The sequence below is a fragment of the Dermacentor variabilis genome, chromosome 1, assembly GCF_050947875.1.
Source record: "Dermacentor variabilis isolate Ectoservices chromosome 1, ASM5094787v1, whole genome shotgun sequence".
In the NCBI taxonomy this organism is placed as follows: Eukaryota; Metazoa; Arthropoda; class Arachnida; order Ixodida; family Ixodidae; genus Dermacentor; species Dermacentor variabilis.
Window position 1 is genome coordinate 76,090,414 of NC_134568.1, and position 19,639 is coordinate 76,110,052.

Sequence of the window (19,639 nt, forward strand, 5' to 3'; positions counted from 1 at the left end):
TAGAGGAATGTGATCAAATTTTATGGCTTACTTCACGAAATATTATGTGAGGCGCTGATGCTTACCTAATTTGTTTGGAAAGACTAAAAAAAAAAAGGAGTCACAAAATACGTTTGCCATTGGAGAGACATTCAACGCTCCATTGAGCGTGAACATCGCCTAACGACATTTTACCAAGAGGCACAGTGGGCAGTTGAAGACGGTGAAACGACGCCCTGGGACACACACACACACAAACACGCACGCACACACTCACGCACAAAGGCAGCTATAGTTGAGCGCACCTCCGTTTCAGGCAGGACGCACAGAGCTTTCGCGATAAGAAGAGTGATAAGGTGACGGAATTGAAGTGGCTGCGCTTGCAACGGTGCGTAAGGAGATGAGCAAAAATGCTGCAAGTTTACAAAACCGCGTCGCATCGGGTCGTTCTTTCGGGTCATTTCCGCCGTGTTCCTCGAGCGTCCATAACGTCTCTGTTCTACGACTAGCGGAGACATTTGGTATGGCAGCGTCGACACAACGGCCACCTCATTCATGCACAGAAAAAAAGTCAGGCGACGCCCTGCGAAGTTCCTTGAATGGTTCGAGTCGTATTATCGGAATGGTCCCGTTAAGGTTTTGTGTCGCTACGCCGCGGAGAAAAAAGTAAAAAAAGAAGAAAAAAAGAAGGCGCGCATTCAGAATTGCACGTGCGTCTGCACGTGCAGCGCGAGGGAGAACCCTTCGTTCGGAGAGGTTATACGAGTATACGATTAAAGAAAAGAACCGCTTCGTTCTCGACAGGCAAACGCAGGGCTTGCGCTCACCCTTCCATCTGACGGTTGGGCGGGTCTCCCCATCCTTCGCCCTGGGCGGCGGCCGCTTCCTGGCGAGCGTTGATGCGCCTCTGGATGCGCGGAGACTTGATCTCGGACAGGTCCAAACCTGCGTGAAAAAGAAACCGTGACGCACGAGACAGAGTGCTCGACGTTGCGCATTATGGGAGCGGTGTGTACTCGAGCACTTTAAGCTTTGCATTGGCGGAAGGAGAACTGCGCGCCGAATTTCTTGCCGAATGGCCACATTTAAGGTTCACCTCTTCGCAAGCACATTAAACTATGTGAGATACGCGGAACGCAGGATAAAAAGAACGAAGATAAGAAAAAAAAGACGGATAAAGGCGAAGGCTTCTTAACATTGGCTACACAGAAGGGGAAGCCAAGCGACAGCTATTGGAAGAAACCCGGAGCAATGCGATCCGTGCAGCTATATATAGATGTGTGGCTGCAGCCACACAAGCTCTGGCGGCATCACATCCATAGAAGAGATCATACAGAGTCCCCATCCAAGGCTTCATCACCTTCTTTCGGTTTAGAGTTCGCCATGGCAGCAGCTTCCGCGTGTGCTTCGTAGAAGCCTTAGAGAAACGTTGTTGGAAGCACTGGGATAGTGCCTTCTTACGCCCTTCACAGCGGTACAAAAAATGACCTCGCAATGTGTGTCTAATGCAGCTATCACTGTAGAATGGGCGTTCAAAAGTACTTTTGGTCTTTCGTAATGTTGAAGGCACGTGCGATACAGGCGCACAGTGAAAAGCAAGCGCCAGGTGCAATTTGTGGATTGGTTTGCTTCCCGTACAACTCTCGTTTGGGTTTCTGCAAGTCTCTTAAACACAGATAGAAATGGAGCATTTTGTAACTCAGTAATTGCAACGTGCGTAAGACTGTGGCATTCCACTCACCATTATTATTAACAATCAACCAATCAATCAATGATGTATTTACCGCGCCCAGGAACAACAGTAAGGTCTGAGCGCTGGCGCACGCATACATTAAAACCAAAACAAACAAACAAAAAACCTGCAGGGGAATATAAGCAAAAAAGCAGAATGAATGAAAAGAAAAATTATGAAAAGAATAGTGTACATACAACAAAGCGCAAGGTAACTATAAAAGAAAAGGGAGGAGAAGCTAGGGCAGTTGAACAATGTGTGAAATTACGACACAACAACGCAAAGCTCGGGAAATAACAATAACAGCGAGTTATGATAAATATCAAGATGATGAAAATAAGCGTTGTAAAGACTCAGTATTCTATGGACGGTTGAGCGTTGGTGATGACAGGTAGAAACATGGAAAGGTTTATGTTCTATGGTGATATTGCGTGGAATATGAAACATGATACAACCGAGGAGGTCGGAGGAGTTTGAAAAGTAATAGAAGGCCACCGCGATTACATCGGCAGCGAAGTATGGGCAATGACAATAATGGAACAGTGGCTGGGACAAAGTCCAGTGTCCGTGTTAGCAAAGCGGTGATGATATATGCTTACAAACTTTCTTGGACCCGATTGGTAATGTCACACATCTACAAACGCCATTCCAGTCGACCGACGCGTATTAGAATAATAATAATAATAATAATAATAATAATAATAATAATAATTATTATTATTATTATTATTATTATTATTATTATTATTATTATTATTATTATTATTATTATTATTATTATTATTATTATTATTATTATTATACTCTATGCATATAATTATCACATATTCGTTGAGCTTCAAGTAAGACTAGTGTAAGTAACAGCTTACCTATGCGTAGCAAGAACGTATATACAGACCACCTTCACAGCGCTCTGGTTTGTGCACTAAGTATGAAGTTGGAACTTCTGTTTTATACACAATTCAGCGAAATAATTTGCAAGCATTCACTTCGATTGACGCACTATAACAGCTGCATTTTTTCTTTCTTTTTTGGTCAAACAGTAATTTTTTTTTTATTCGCAAGGCGCAGATAGCACAATTAGACCTGTTTAAGTGGGTTACCTAAAGAGGCGGACATTACTTGCACGACAAATCGGAAGTCCAGGCAATTAGTTAAAGAGATAGCTAATTCACTTTTCAACTACTCATTTCATGACCCATGTTGCAATTGTGAAATTGAAGCCTAGCAGTAGTGAACTACTGTCTGCTTAGCAGTATTGCGTATAGTAATGGTCTCTCATTGAAATCAATGTGGCTGTAGTCACAAGCAATAAACGCCGTGAAATAGTAAAGTCGGGGAGCAGTCTTCATGTACCTAGTCATTGATCGCTCTAACACATGGGGTAGTCGCACAAGCCTAAACAGAGACTGACAGGCTTCGTCCTTCCGTTGCAGGAAACACGTTTTGCTGAGACACACCTATAGGACGGACCATTCGCGAACGCCGTAATGACGGGAAATGAAGAAGACTGTAGTGAGAGCTAACCTGCTGGTTTCGAAATTAATCGTATACGCCCCGCCCACGGCTCGTGCCTCGGATCTTTAATTTCTTCGCTGCCCCCATAGCTTATCTACAAATACCGACCCCCACCTCGGTTCGATCACTTTGCGTTAAAGTACTCGGGCGACGTTCATGATAATGGTTCTTCCTAGAATCATATCCTCGTAATCCTCGTAATATCCACTTTCTTGAAGTATCTCCTCGTAATAATTATCCTTTCTTATGGCCGTTGCCCAGCATAAACGTCGCAACCCTTCGTGCCTCGATGCGACGGCTACTGTGTGCCGTTCCCTGGCAGATGATTGGAAGTTGTACAAACACGTATGAGGTTGAGTATACAATAAAACGACTATATATACAGAGCTTATGAACGCTCGTGTGACTCTATGATCGGCCCGCATTTCTTCATGCAAGCTGCACATAGAGGTACGAGAAGAATATATGAATGCGAAGAAGGGAAACAGATCTTGATGAGGGCTAGTTGGTTCATACTTAGAACTGAGGTTAAACAGCGCGAGAAAGACGAGGACACAAGGAAACAAATACCACAGCGCTTGTCTGATGTATTTGTTTCCTTGTGTCCTCGTCTTTTTCGCGCTGTTTCACCTCAGTTCTAAGGCAAACAGAGGGGCTCGATTTTTTTAATCACGGCCATATACAGCCACCAGGCAATGAAGCCAAGGAAAGCATAGGGGTAATTGGCTGTGGTTGAAATTGAAATGTAGAAAACAACGAAGGGGGGAAAAGGAAAGAAAGTGAACGAAAAGATTACTTGTCCTCCGGTAAGAGATAACTGCACACGCCTAATGCGGAGGTTCTGGGTTCGGTCCCCATCGTAATGTATGCACACACACACACACACACACACACACACACACACACACACACACACACACACATATATATATATATATATATATATATATATATATATATATATATATATATATATATATATATATATATATATATATATATATATATATTGTTATGCTAAAGCTACACAAAGAACGGAACGGAGGAAGAGGAGAACGAAGTGCGCTTGTCTTTGCAGCGGCTCCGTGTGGGCGCGGCCCCTTTTCATCAATTCATCTTGAAGTAAACGCACCCCATCATAACAGTTTTGGTGGAGGTGCGGGGTACAACAACGGCGCTCCCAAAGAACTAAGACGAACCACCCGCAGAAGCGCAGTCCGTGGAGCTTCGCTGAAGTCGCCGAATTGCCGGTCTGCCACCACAGATGGCTTCTGACGGCGACAACCCGCCGCCTTCTCCCAGCTACCCATGGCAGCTCTACATCAAACCACGAACTTTCGCCAGAAAAGCCGGGGAAGACGTGGACGGATGGCTCAGCTTTCACCAACGCGCAAGTCGGTTCAATGGCTGGAATGCCACCGCCGAGCTTAACAATGTTGCCTCCTTCCTCAAGGGAACCGCGTCTGTGTGGCTCGAAAACCACGAAGAAAGCATGACGACGTGGGAAATGTTCGTAGACGAAATGAGGAGGTGCTTCGCAGATCCGGCAGCCAAAAAGAAGCGTTCAGAGCAAACCCTAATGCAGCGAGCCCAAGTTCCCGGCGAAACCTGCACGACGTACATCGAGGAAGTGCTGAAGTTGTGCAAGGCCCTGGACCCTCAGATGACAGAGGAGGACAAAATTGGTCATCTTTAAAAGGGATCGCCGAGGACATGTACCAGTTCCTCATCGGAAAAGACAGTCTGGACGCCGTAAGTGACGTCATTCGGCACTGCCGTACATTTGAAGCCTTCAAAGCTCGGCGTATCACACCGAAGTTCGGCCGCCTGGCCAACGTAACTAACGTCGCCAGAGTTGCCGTGGTCCCAGCTCGATCCGACCTTGTGTCAGTTATTCAGCAAGTGGTGCACGAAGAGCTTGATCGATGTGAGGCGGCATCGCTCTCGAATCCCTGGGCTCGAGAGCCCTTTTCTCACTGCGACTTCCGTGAGACGTGCATCAACTCCCCCTCCGTAGACGCCTACAACTTCGCTCCTCGTTCAAGAGCGCCAAACCCTACTATGAACGTGGATTCCAGTTATCAGTTCCACGATGGTTACTCACCCAGACTACCTTCACCCAGACTACCTGCAGTTTCTCAAGAGTGGGACGGTAGTGCCAGTTATCCTGCTACTGACAATTCCGGCGCGTCCTGTGAGCGCCCAATCTGCTTCCATTGCGGTATTCGCGGTCATGTCGCCAGATTTTGTCCTCATCGCCGTCGCACGTCACCACCGTCCCTGAGCGACCGCGCACTTTTTATCGGCGTAGCAGTCGGCACGGCGACGGGACACGCGGGCCTTCTAACTCCGATAGCAGGACAAACCGCCAGGCCAATTACCGTAGCGACTCACTAGCTTCTGTGTCGAGCTTGACGCCGCCGCCTTCACGCCAGCGGAGGTCTCCATCTCCCCGACGACGTCTCACGTCACCGCCACCGGGAAACTAGGCGGCGTGACCAATGGAGGTGAAGTCGCCAGTCATCATCAACTACACGCCCCTATGCCTCCGCCAGTCACCATGTGTCATAACAAGATTCGTGTTTCAGTGGACAATGTTGCTACGTTGGCCTTAGTCGACACAGGAGCGAGTGTCTCCGTTATCAGCCTGAATTTAAAAACCCGACTAGGTCGTAAAGTGATGTTTCGCTTGGATAACGCTAATACATTTCGTGTTGTGAATGGCGAGTTGCTCCGACATATTGGAGTGTGCAGCGCGAACGCTTATTTCTCCGATAACGTCTATCAAGCCGAATTTGCAGTGCTTGCTCAATCCACTCACAACGTAATTCTTGGCCTCGATTTCCTACAACAGTGCGGTGCCACTGTTGAGTGCGCTACTGGTGAGCTTTTCCTGTCTCCTGTTGCCGACCAACCTACTGCCTGGTCACGCGCTCTCGCCGTCATTGAAGATATCTTACCGGCACGTTCCTTATCCAGAGTTCGAGTTGCTGCTTGCCGTGTCGACGCCGATACATTTGATGCAATTATTGAGTCCGTGCCTTCGATGATTGTGAAGAAAAGTGTGCTCGTACCTCAATGCGTCCTCTCTGTGGCCTGCAGAAAAACTACACTGTGGGTGTCAAATTTAGGCTCCCAGTTTGTTGTGCTACCCAGCGGTATGCGGGTTGCCTCTTTTGAAGTGGATCCCAGTCTGAGCATAGGCGTTTCAACTGATGACACGTCACACGAATCCCGAGAGCACGGGGCTGACCACGGTGCTGCTGAAGACTCGTCGCCTTTTTTTAAAAGTGATCAACAAGTCACTGTCTTCAGAGAAGCGTCAAGCCCTGGTCAGCGTCCTTAGCAAGCCTGCGTCATTATTTGATTTCGCGCAGAACGCTAACAAAGTTCGCGTTCCAACTATACGCGGTCTCGCCACAGGGTCGACGCGGGGTCCGCGCATCCCATCAGATATAAGCTTTACCGGGTGTAAGCGTCAAAGCGCAAGATCATCGCTCAACAGGTCGACGACATGCTAGCCAAGGGTGTCATCCAAGATTCCTCTAGCCCTTGGGCTGCGCCGGTCACCCTCGTCAAAAAGAAAGATGGGTACTGGAGGTTTTGTGTTGACTACTAGCGTCTCAATTCTGTGACGAAAAAGGATGTGTATCCACTTCCCCGGATCGATGACGTTATCGACTGCCTTCATTCCGCATCTTACTTTTCATCAGTAGACCTCCGATCGGGCTACTGCCAGATACCCATGCATTCAGCTGACAAAGAGAAAACCGCTTTTGTGACCCCAGGCGGCTTGTTTGAATTCAACGTCATGCCGTTTGGTTTGTGCAACGCGCCTGCCACATTTGAAAGGTTTATGGACATGGTACTGCGCGGCCTGAAATGGGAGGTTTGTTTGTGTTATCTAGACGACGACGTCATTTTTGGCCGCACTTTTGCAGAGCACAACCATCGGCTGGACGTTGTTCTGTCGTGCCTTGAACAAGCTGCCCTTACCCTCAACTCCAAGAAATGTCACTCTGACCTACGAGAGGCGCTAGTACTTGGCCATTTAGTGGACAAGCAGGGGGTGCGACCAGACCCACAGAAGGTCGCTGCAGTTAGCGGCTTTAAACAACCGCAGTCACAACGCGAGCTGAGGAGCTTCTTGGGTCTTTGCTCGTACTTCCGACGTTTTGTGCTCAACTTTGCCGATACTGCCTACCCGCTGACTTCACTGCTTCGCAATGATAATCCTTTCACCTGGACAGCAGATTGCGATTCCTCGTTTCGTCAACTGAAGTTCCTACTCTCTTCCGGACCTATACTTCGCCATTTTGACCCCTCGGCCACAACAGAATTGCACAACGACGCGAGTGGAATCGGCCTCGGTGCCGTCCTCGTCCAGCGTTTTGGTGACGCCGAGCATGCCATTGACTATGCCAGCCGTTGAATAAAGGGAAAATGAGACATCCACCCGTTCGTAGCAATTGCTACAAAGGAAACCCATACGGGTTCCTCGAAAGAAAAGCCTCATAGTTGAAGAAAAATTCGTCCTGGTCCGGGAGGCTTTTCTTTCGAGGAACCCGTATGGGTTTCCTTTGTAGCAATTGCTACGAACGGGTGGATGTCTCATTTTCCCTTTATTCATTACATCTCTCCACCTTGCGGGTTTCCGCAGAACTACTACGTCAAATGCCAGCCGTTCGTTGAGCAAGGCGGAATAGAATTACACCGTCACTGAGCAAGACTGTCTCGCTGTCGTCTTTGCAGTCCAGAAGTTCCGCCCATGTCTCTACGGGCGCCGCTTCACGATCGTTACTGATCCCCATTCACTATGTTGGTTGGTTGGTCTCCACGACCCGTCTGGCCGCTTTGCTCGATGGGCGCTACGTTCGCAGGAATTTGACTTTGCAGTCCGTTGCAAGAGAGGCCGACATCATGCGGAAGCCAACTGTCTTTCGAGGCTCCCTCTACCAACAAGTGCATGTGACTCCAACAATTTCGATGAGTTTCTGGCCGCCATCGACGAAATTTTTTTTCCCGACCTGGCCACTTTCCGGGAAAAGCAGCGTGACGACCGCAGCCTGGATGACCTCTTCGCCTCAGCTGCTCAACCAACAGGTAAAAATGGCTTTGTCATCCAAGATGGCCTGCTCTACAAGAAGAATTATGCGGCTGATGGCGCCCGCCTCCTCTTAGTGGTCCCTAAGAATTTGAGAACCCGCGTGCTCCGTGCTATGCGCGACGACTCGACCACTGGGCACCTAGGTTTCACCAGAACATACCGCCGCATTCAGAGCCGATTCTACTGGACTAGTATGCGACGGGATATAGAAAAATATGTGGCCAGGGGCGCTATAACGTAAAACTATTCCAAACTTTTCTATTCCAATTCTGTTATCAGCCCTCCACGATTGGTCAAAAACTTTTTTCGACCACCCCCACTTCACCTGTCTGTCACGCGACGTCATGAAAACCGCGATACCTCCCCATCTGATATGAAGTGTACACACTGATTATGCATGATTTGACAGAAAAAAGAAAAACAGTTACTTCTGATTCGACCCCTTTTCGCCATTAGTCCTCGGCTATTGGTAAAAAGTTTTCGGGCTGCACCCACTTCACCTGCCTGTCACGCGACGTCACAAAACCGCAAGAACTCACCGCGTCAAAGTGACGTGTACGCGATAAAGATGCATTAATATGTCGAACAAAACTGAATTTTCTTCGGAATAACCGCAGGCTGCCCCGTTCCGAAAGGAATAAGAGATGGCTGCCGCCGGTCGCTCAGACGCTGGCTACTCGCACCTGCCGGAGAGCTTGGGTGTATTTGCGTATAATAAAACTTCTTGCGTGGCCATGTAACGTTTTCGAGCACTTTCGGCACATTTACCCCCTCATTCTGCCAACTCTTCTTTGCTGAGGGTCCGCTTTAGGGTCATTCTTGAGCTTCCGTTGGATGCCGCCGCGATTTTCGACCAGCCACCGCAAGCTAAGTAAGGGAAAGCCGACCAATCGTAGACGCCGGCACCACCCTCTTATTCCGGTTATCGACTTTCAGTGCAGTGGCTCGGCCCCATCGAATCCCTCTCCACTTGAGCGTTCTCCTCGCCTCTTGTCAGCCAATTAGATACGTCAAGCCGCTCAGTGTAGGCAATGTTATTCGTTTTTCAAGCAAACAAAAGTGACCTCCTATGAACGAGGAGAGCGTTTGATTGGTCTGTTCAGACAACCCTGCGGGTGACCGCCTGGTGCTTGCGTTGGTGGTTACGCAAATTTGACGTCAGGAGATTGGAATAGAAACATATTGGAATAGTTTTACGTTATAGGGCCCCAGTTGTAACAAGTGCCAGCAATTCAAGCGCCCTAATACTGCCACGGTCGGAATCCTTCACTCTGTGGCGCTAACATCATCTCCTTTCGAAATAGTTGGAGTAGACCTTCTCGGCCCATTCCTGCGCTCAACAAACGACAAACGTTGGATTATAGTCTGCGTCGACCATCTGACGCGCTATGCTGAAACCGCAGCGATGCCAACGGCCACGGCTCTTGATGTTTCGAGCTTCCTCCTGTCCTCCGTTATACTGCGTCATGGACCCCCTCGTGTTATTGTGAGCGATCGTGGTCGCCAGTTCGTGGCCGACGTAGTCGAAGAGCTGTTGCGTCTCTGTGCTTGCCAGTTTCGCCACGCGACCCCGTATCACCCGCAGACAAATGGACTCGTCGAGCGCACTAACAGAACTTTGACCAACATGCTTTCGATGTACGTCGATTCCAGGCACAAACATTGGGATGATATCTTGCCTTTTATCACATACGCCTCTAACACTGCAAAGCATGAAACTACCGGCTACAGTCCTTTCTGTCTTCTTTATGTCAGACCACCACGCAGCTTCCTTGACACCATTCTACTTTTCACTCCTCATGCGGACTCTTCTATTGCCCAGGCTCTCTGCCACACTGAGGAAGCACGCCGCATAGCTCAGCTCCGTACGTTAACATCCCAGGACCGCTCCAAGATCAGCTACGATTCACGCCATAAGAATATGTCGTACGACAAAGGGGACATAGTATGGCTTTGGACACCACTTCGCAAGCGCGGCCTGTGCTAGAAGTCTCTGTGTTGAATTCCAATGGCGGAGTCGGAGCAGCCGACGTACTCCGCGAGCGAGCACTCGAATCTGGCGTAGAGCAACGCTTCCAAATCCGCGAGTGGAACACAATTATGGTGTCTAGTGTCCCTTTCTAGCCACCATAACACAATCTGTGCCGCCGGAGCAAGGCGTAAGCGGAACTTCTATCGCAGAGTTACCCAGGATACCATGCGTATTGTCATTTCCCTCCGCTGTTTGCTTCCAGCACCGCCGCACCGGTCATTTGTCTCTTCAGCGCCGTTCACCTGTTGTATTTTTGAAAGTGCGGAATGGATATCTCGCCAAGCGTGTACCAGCTTTTGCTTCCTCGCGAGTCCTGACCGGTGGCGCCTCCCAGCAGACAAACGTGGTAAAGGAAATACGTCACGCAGAGTTCCGGTGCACTCCACCGATATTGGCGGAGCATCTTTTTCTGCTCCACGGAGTGACTCCCGCTCTGAATCCCTCCGACTCTCTCATTGGAACACCTTACTCCCGCCCTCATTCTGTCATTGGAACAAACTTGCTCCGAAACAAGCAGAAAAACTTGCTCCGACTCCGCCATTGGAATTCAACATAAGTTATGTGACCTATTCGATTGCTCGTCTCGTTTCTAATGGCTACCGGTCTAAGAAGACGCAGCTTGTTCACATCGCCCGCCTGAAACGCTGTCATCCCCGCTACTCCGAGTAACAGTTACTCGCTCAGCGGGCTTCGTCTGTGAAGGGAGAAGTGTTACGCTAAAGCTACAGGAAGAACGGAGGAAGAGGAGAACGAAGTGCGCTTGTCTCTGCAGCGGCTTGGTGTCGGCGCGGCCCCTTTTCATCAATTCATCTTCAAATAAACGCACCCCATCATAACAATATATATATATATATATATATATATATATATATATATATATATATATATATATATATATATATATATATATATATGTATAAGATGTATAGGCTGACGTGTAAGTAAGAGGTTACGGCGCAGAAAGACATGGCACCATCAGACATTCACATTATCATTCTGCAATTTCTCAGCTCGCCCAAAACTTTACACAAAAAATAAGTCTTACATTCGACAAACCAGACAAGAAAAGAAGATGAAAATCCACAATGGCTTTGAGCCGCGACGAATGGGCAGGGGTGACTCAGCGCTTACATCCATCAGAAACACGTAGTGCATAATTAGTGGATGATCGCGATCAAACACCATAGAGGTACACGTGTACGCAAGTGAGTGTGCGACTGTGTCCAGCTGTGCCCTGTACTTACCGCCTGGCGTGTATGTGAAGGGTTTCTTATCCTTGCTGTTGAGCGTGCCGACCAGCTGCGGAGGTAGGTAGCAGAAAGGTTGGGTGCCGTCCTGCGGTCCCTGCGCCGCAACCTGGGCAGGGTCGTAGCCACACCCTGACTGCCTCTGTGAGGCCTTCTCAGCCTCCTGTAAAAGGGGAAGTGAGGGGTAATGAGATCACAAAAAAAAAGTGGCACGGTATTGTATGGAACGCTGCAACCATGTACGTTCGTCCAGATTTTTGTAACACTGACGGGCAGTGCAGTGACATCCAGTGTGCATACGAATGGAATGAACACTGGTCAGAACACTGCAGGAATGAACGGGACTCGCGCTGTGGTAAATGATGCATTGGACGGATGGTGCGGTCAATCGACGAAACACTACAACAGCAATGTGCAGCCGTTCAGGCATTGACTGCCGGTGACTGTTGCCGGTGAAAGTGCAAACGTCGTTCATCAAATTTTCCTAAGGAAATGAACCAGGGTCGTTAAGTCTACCAAGCATTCAGTATTACGAAACGTCCAAAGCGAATGACCACAGCACGGCTAGTACTACGTAAAAAAAAAAAATACGCGGTTCTTTGTGTCATAAGCTAAAGCGAAATAAGCTACCCGCCACAGCGTATAAGGCCACGACAGTGTATGCGGAACTCTTGAAACAGGAGAGCGTCACTTTGGCATCACACTACTAGCACTCTCGGTGCGTTCTGCAGTGATCAGCGCTTGGAGTCGTTTTCTTTAAAGGAGCGAACGGTAATATTCCTTCTTTTTCCTCAGTGCGTCACTACATTCTCGACACTTGCCGCTGCACACTATACCATAGCACTGCCAGGTACGATGCGGTCGTTAGCTTCGGCACCTTTGGCTTTAAGCGGCGCAGTACCCTCCAGAGTCCACACAAACCTTGGGGTAACCATGCTCCAGCCACAAACCATGTTTTTTTCTGCCCTTGATTCCTTACAGCTCTTTTCATGATGCTGCATGCTTGCTTGCTCCTCACTTGCGGCGCTTACCCACAACAGGGGATTGGCTACGAAGCCGGCGGTTAAAGGTTAAAGAGAAGGCGAGAGAGAAAGAAACCTAAACGGGAAAGCAAATCAGGGTGAAGTATAACGTGTATGATAATTAGGAAATATTACCTGGCAGATACAGAAATAAAAATATTTGTAATTATATGTAAACAGCAAGTTTTGTGTGTGACAAGTCACGAACGCAGCGCTGCTTCTTTCTTTGTCAGGTGACGGTGCTGTGATCGTTTTTAACAAAGAGCACGGTACATAGCCACTCTAGGCGAGTGGTAAAAAAAAAAGTGTGTGTGTGTATGGGGTGGGGGGGGGGGGTGCGGGCACGAGATACATATCCTCTGACAGTAACTAAAAAGCGGAAATTTGAAAAAGATGGTGAGGCGCGTATAGCTGGAATACTCCGCGTCAGTGTGACGCCATTTTCGCGACAATTTAATTCACTCCCTTGAAATGGTTCAACATAACTCCATGCGTTTCATCCTGTCTAACTATACTCCAACCGCGAGCGTCACTGACACGAAATATAGTTTACATCTACCATCACTCGCATCTCGTCGTAAAGTTTTTCGTTCGTGCCTTTTTCACCTCATACATCATAATCAATCATTGACTAACGAATTCGTCTCTCCTCCTCAGTACGTCGCATCGCGCATTGCCCATCGACATAAGGTTGCGATCCCACTCTGCAAAATGTTGACATTCCACAAGCAGGCCGAATTCCCAACCTTCCCAACAGAACATGGGGCCGAATTCAGAGATGTTCTCGTTCTTAAGTGCTCTTTGCCATTGGCCGGCCGCCTTCACCAATGGTTAGTCTATAGCAACAGTTTGGTTGAAATTTTCACTTACGAACAATTCTACCGTGAATACTGGCCCTGAACCCGCATTCACAAAAAAAATCTTATGCTAGAATTGTCCGTAGGAGAAAATTTCAGCCAATCCTGATGCTGGACATGATCATTTGCGAAGGCGGCCGGTCAATGACAAAGAGCACTTGTGATCGAAAATCTTAGTGAATTTGTCCCCTGAAGACCACCTTCGTGCGTTCACAGCCGACACAGGTGACCCCCAACGTTTCAAAACGAATTTCACTGACTGACTTTAACTAACTAACTAACGCTTAACTAACCAACGATTAACTAACTAACTAGCGCATTGCCATCATTTACAAGGACGCGATCGCTGGAAATGCGGTACGCCACTGTCGCATACATGTAAACGCGTCTATTAACAGCGTGTTACGTCACTTCTTATCTGATTATTTCCTAATTAAGCATGCCGTTTACAATACAGAGTTGTCATCACACCCGCCATCCTTGTGTGCGCTCGTTTCTTTCCCTAGCTGATTCGAATACTACTCAGTATGCGGCAAGAGCCGTAACACGACACAAATTTATTGCATTTTTTTCTGAGATTGTGTTGATCGATGTATTAGATATAATTCATCTTGTTCTTTTAAACTACTACCGTTTTTAATGCGTTGGTCCTGAGTGTACGATAAGTGAAATAAAATTCTCTGCGAGAACCCTTGCAAAAAAAAAAAAAAAAAAGCTATTGAATTTTTTAAAGATTGATATAAACAGATCCATAATGTACGTGGCGGAGAAAAGGGCTAAGCAAACGAATGTTGCAAGAGCGGTCAATCGAATTCAAGAAGGAAGTTTTCCATGGCGCCGCGGATATTGCTTTGATTGCCCGAGCATGGACGTACCGAAGAAATGAAGCTAAGGTTTGCACGCGGAAAATTCTTGATTGATTGATTGATTGATTGATTGATTGATTGATTGATTGATTGATTGATTGATTGATTGATTGATTGATTGATTGATTGATTGATTGATTGATTGATTTGATAATACTGCGGACAGCTGTGTTTTCCAAGGAAGAGACGTTACAGAAGGTGCAACTATCTTCTAGTAATCTTCTAATGCAGAAACATCGCTGCAGTTAATAACAAATTCCGGCAGATTGTTCCATTGCTCGTTTTTGTATGGAAAGAAGGATTTCTGAAAAAGCTTCGCTTTGGGAAAACAAGAACGCACAACTTTAGTATGATTCAGGTAGTACGACCCTTCCGACGGAAGAAGCAGTGGCAGTCCAGTTTTGCCGTTGTAGAGCAAACAGTTAGTCCTGCTATGCATCGCCGAGCTTGGAACGGTTCCATTTGGAGCTGCTGACACCGATGACGTACTGCAGTAGTTAGCTAAAATGAATCTAACTGCAAGCCTCGACCTGAATTCGCTCCACCCTCGCAACAGCCTTAACATAGGGGTACCGAACAACAACCGTGCACAAGTACCGGGAGAACCAGGGTGCGATACGCTGCCAGATATGCTGATGGAGAGTAGTTGAGCTTCTTTTTCAGGAAACAGAGTTTCTTATGCGCTTTCGTGCCTACGTCATTGATATGCTCATTCCAGTTCAATGTATTATTGATCATTAGACCCAGATACTTGACAGAAGAGGCTGCTTGAATATATTGTCGTTTAACATAACAAGCAAAAATTTAACGGTTATTTTTTTGTAATTATAGGCGATAATATTGATTAAGAAAAAATATGACTCACTCCTTTTCGTTTGCCATTATCCGCGCGTTTACAAAGGTTTTTATTCAGCTCTAAGTGTGAAGAGACACTGTCCATAATAGCCTACACAACACAGTCATCCACAAACAATTTCAATGTCACATGATCATCAATATCATTTGCAATGTCATTTATGTATATCGGGAACAGTAATGGCCCCAACATTGAACCCTGCGGAACACCAGACAAAACTTACAATTTTAAAGGCTTGCTGTTTCAACTTCAACGTATTGTGTACGCTTCTACAGATAAGCCTGCCGAGCTTCTTTTAGGCTGTCTATCAATAAGCTGTGCGAAAATGGCCAAACGCTTTCAATGGTCTGCCTCCTTGAAGGCCTTGATTCAGGTTCACCTCCAGTAGGAACACAAAGGAGATCACCAGACCTCATAGCAGAACCCGGAAGCGCGCAACTTCAAGCTACCTGGTTTAAATGGGACAGCTTGGTTTGGTTTGGCGCCTATGGGTATGGCACAACCCACTACGGGGAATCGGCCATGAATCAGGCGGCCGCAGACAAAAAGGAAAAAGAAACTTAAATGAAATTTTGTAAATTAAGAATCATATATCAAATGAATACTAATTGTTAATATAAATTTTCAGGCTATGTCATTTTAAATTTTGAAGTTAATATTTTTGTTTTCATGTCGAGAAAAATAAAACGATAAAGTTAATATAGCAGCATCTGTTTCCTTTACAAAGTTAATATGACATCACGTAGGTTCCTTGTGCCTACGCCTCGAGAGGCAGTATCACAGGAACCGTAATGACAAATCCAAGTTGGCGAAGGGTACTTTCTAGAAGTCTCTGTCTGTGCACCTCGAACCTACGACATTCTATAGAGAAATGCCTATAGCTTCAGTTTAGGTGCAACAGAAACATTGAGGTGGAGGAGTCAAACCATACCTGTGGGAATAAAAATTAAGCACTGATATTATGCAACGCAGTCTCGTAAATAAAACTTCAAATTTCCTTGTTGAACACCGTCTGCTATTCTGAGGCAATTCAAGATGTTGAAAATCAGTGTTATTTAATACACACGATTTGGCATGTTCCTATAGAACTGAATTTTTTTTAAATCTTGCAGCAGTGAAGCCGAAGGTCTTAGAGGTTCTCAGTACCGGGCCTTTAAGAGATGTCGACGCTAGTGTATCTTCTGACTCGTTTAAAGTGAGTCCCATGTGCTCTGGTACCCATACCAAATGTACAGCATGGCAACAACGTCTGCAAACATGCAGCTCTCCGTCCTCCTTGACTCCGTGTTCGCATACGAAGCCATGACATGAGCCTTGAAAGTATCTTTAACTGGCTGTCCTCAGCAATAAAGGAATGCATATTTATCGGTAGTGCACCATATCAGGCGCAAGCGAGTGAGGGCAGTGGTGATGAAAAAAAAAAATGACTAGCCATCACGGCCCTGCGAAAGTGGATGTCCAGCCAGCTGTTGAAAACCACTACTACAAATGCTGAGGGGGGGGGGGGGGAGGGGTATGCAATGCTTTACTGCTTTAGGGAAATGGTAGTAACGGTAATTTAGAGTAATGGTAGTAATGGGAGTTATGGTAATTTTGGCAGCAGGCCTCCACCCATAGCGTCGCAGCAACAACATTGCAATCAGTTGTGAGGCTGGTTCTTTTACACACGAAAGGCCAGGGACGTGACGTCACTCCCCACGTCGCAAGCTGCCATTGGCGCGGCAGCTTGCGCATCAGTAATCCTTACCGGGAAACGTATGCAGGGAGCGCTACGTGCTTCGCATTGTTATCAGAAGCGCCTCATCATCAATTATGTGGTTCGGATAATTGTTTTGTGGTTGTTATTTGTGGAAACGCATGCTGTTCTGTATGTTGTATGTGTGATTACAATGAATGTGTGATTACAATGAATGTATGCACTGTTCGCTTCACTTTGCTGACTGCTTGAAGCCTCTGCCTTACGGGGGTACGAGCCACTGCTCCTGGCCCTGCAATGTCGCCGGAATCGGCCCACATTTTTGCTGACGGACGCGGACACGAAAAGTGCCGCCAAACTAGAGGCTAACAGCTTCGCTGTAGGGATTATTTAATTTCTGAACCAAGGTAGGTTGCCGCAGAAGCGGCGGCCGCTGTGTTCCATAGGAATATTCAAAGTAATCAGAAATAGGTTTGCAATGATATGGATTTTAAGTGTGTCATGGAAGAAGAGCACATTTCAGCGCATCTCGACTTAAGACACGCAGCGGATTTTCGCAGTAAACGCGGCCGTTAGCTCAGGCGGAAGAGGATCGAACAGCGCCACCACCGACCGCAGCATCGAAACCTTCAGACGTCATGAAGGTCTCGCGCGAAAACTAGTGTGTCTAAAGGAGCTGTAGTTGGGGTTCGGCAATGAACGCGCCCCTCAACTCGTTTGCGTGAAAGCAAGTTCCCTTAGCGAAAAAAGTCCGAGTACGAAAATGGGGCGCAATTACCTAAAGAAAGTTATTCCCTTTAAAACGTGAGAAATAGTGAACAAAAAATCATCTGTGCTTTAAAAAAAAAATGACGCGCTTGACGGCGTACATATGTTGCGGTCAGGTATTGTTCGTTGTTTCGTTACGTAATTCTGTAGCAAACAAAGAAGGGCGCATCTGTAGTGTTAGTACAGATGGATACGGGAAACTCTGGCATGCGTTACTTGTTCCGGTAACACTGTCCAAATAAACAAAGATGACTCCGACATCCAGGTTCTCGACGGCTCTTTCGCTTGGTGCTGCGCTCACGCGTTTCTCGTTCGTGGCGTCGAATCGAGGCGTTTCGTCGACGCCGAAGGGGTCCTTGCTGCCGATTACCTTATTTTGATCGGCAATCGTTGCGCTGCGCGTGCCAAAGTCCGGCCTGCCCAACGAGCCAGCATCACTTTTTTTTTTTTAAGGACAAAGAGCCTTTCAAGCGAGCTGGAGGTTTAAAAAAGGGAGGTGTTTGCGCGTAGCAGGCCTCCGAAATGTGCAAGAACTTGTTCGCGGAGTTACTCCAATGGTAAAGGTACAATACTCGACTGTCTTCCATCTTCATAGGCAACTCCGCACTGTGACCCCTGTTGCAGTGTATCACATATAGCCTCTCACAATATACAGGCAGTAACATCTGTCTTGCTTTCAGAAGATAAATGCGGATATTCTGCACGCAGGCTAAAAACTGTAATGTTTACCTGGTCAGTGTGTCTTGGGATAAAAACGAACGAGAGTTCCGTTTGTGAGTCGGGACCGCACCTTTCTTTTTGTAGTTAGCTGATGCGTGTGATAAGGTTGTCTGTGTCCAATGAGTGGTGCTTGTTCATGCTTGCCGTACGAAGTGTTCGAGTTAGGGCTTGGTCTTGAGAACACAGGAAACACCCGCCGCCCGTAGAAATTCGCAAAGCGTAGTGAAACGCGAGAAGTGAATAACAACCAATCGGCCCAAGTTGAATTTCTTCCAACATGTTTCCAAAATTTAGCAAACGTTTTCTTTGGACAAAGTCACTTGCACTAGTGTAAATGCGTGACTTGGAAACGAACAGAACCAGCTGTAATGGAATTGAGGTGTGTGCACAGTGTCGGAAAGCAAACTGGCGGCACTGTGCGCAGATCGAAGGCTCCAAAGCTGGAACGAACGCTGTTTGCTGTTGCTCCTAAATTTCTTGCGAGCAAATAAACTCACAACTCAACACGTTGAATGAGAATACAGCATCTTCTGCTTGCACCGCTAAACTAAAGCACGCTATGAAAGCGATATGTCGCCTCGCGGCATGTGTCATGAGCAACTTCAGACCTTCCGAGGCAGTCATCATTCCTGCTACCATGCCTGCAGACAAAAGTACCTTAGCGAGAATATTCCTGCTGCTTAAAACACTAGTAACGCTAATGCTGGGGCAGAAAGCTATGAACAAACAAAGCCAAATGACGCTTAAACGTACGTCACTCTAAGTTATTAAAGTGCCTGCCTAAACAAAGCACACTTTGCGATTTGAAACGCCAGCAAGGTAATGAAGGCAATGTTGTGCTCGCCGGGAAGAAAGAAGTCCCGAGTGAAGTGTTTCGAACAAACCAGTATAGTATCAGTCGTCACCTTTTCCTAATGCGAAGTTTCTCATCCAAATCACTCTCCGATGCGCGTCGTGTGCTTCTTTCGCGAAAAAAACGAAATCATACATTGCTGTCTTTTCACCGCGATAACACGCATAATGACATAAGTCTTTCAACATCCATATTTTATTTTTTTCATTTTCAGAATTGTGCCCGGCGGACCCACGACGATTTGAGAAGTACGAGGCATTCAGTGCCTGTCGTGATAGGAGGTCTTCTTTCGCTTCAAGATTGAACCTGGACTAGCTGTTTCTCGGCGCGGCCGCTAGGGGGCGAGCATTTAGTTGGAGTTGCCAATACGTATGCACCGACTCGAT

At 47.0% G+C, this 19,639-nt stretch overlaps 1 protein-coding gene across 2 annotated transcripts in view; it reads right to left on the bottom strand.

The window, feature by feature from the left end:
• LOC142579724 (uncharacterized) overlaps positions 1 to 19,639 on the bottom strand; it is a 97,002-nt gene that overhangs the window by 52,619 nt on the left and 24,744 nt on the right. For both annotated transcript variants that reach the window (XM_075690233.1, XM_075690222.1), the window contains exons 3-4: positions 11,613 to 11,778; positions 807 to 924 (exon numbers count right to left, since the gene is read on the bottom strand). In XM_075690233.1, the coding sequence (XP_075546348.1) occupies positions 807 to 924; positions 11,613 to 11,778 (284 nt within the window). The remainder of the gene's footprint in view (positions 1 to 806; positions 925 to 11,612; positions 11,779 to 19,639) is intronic.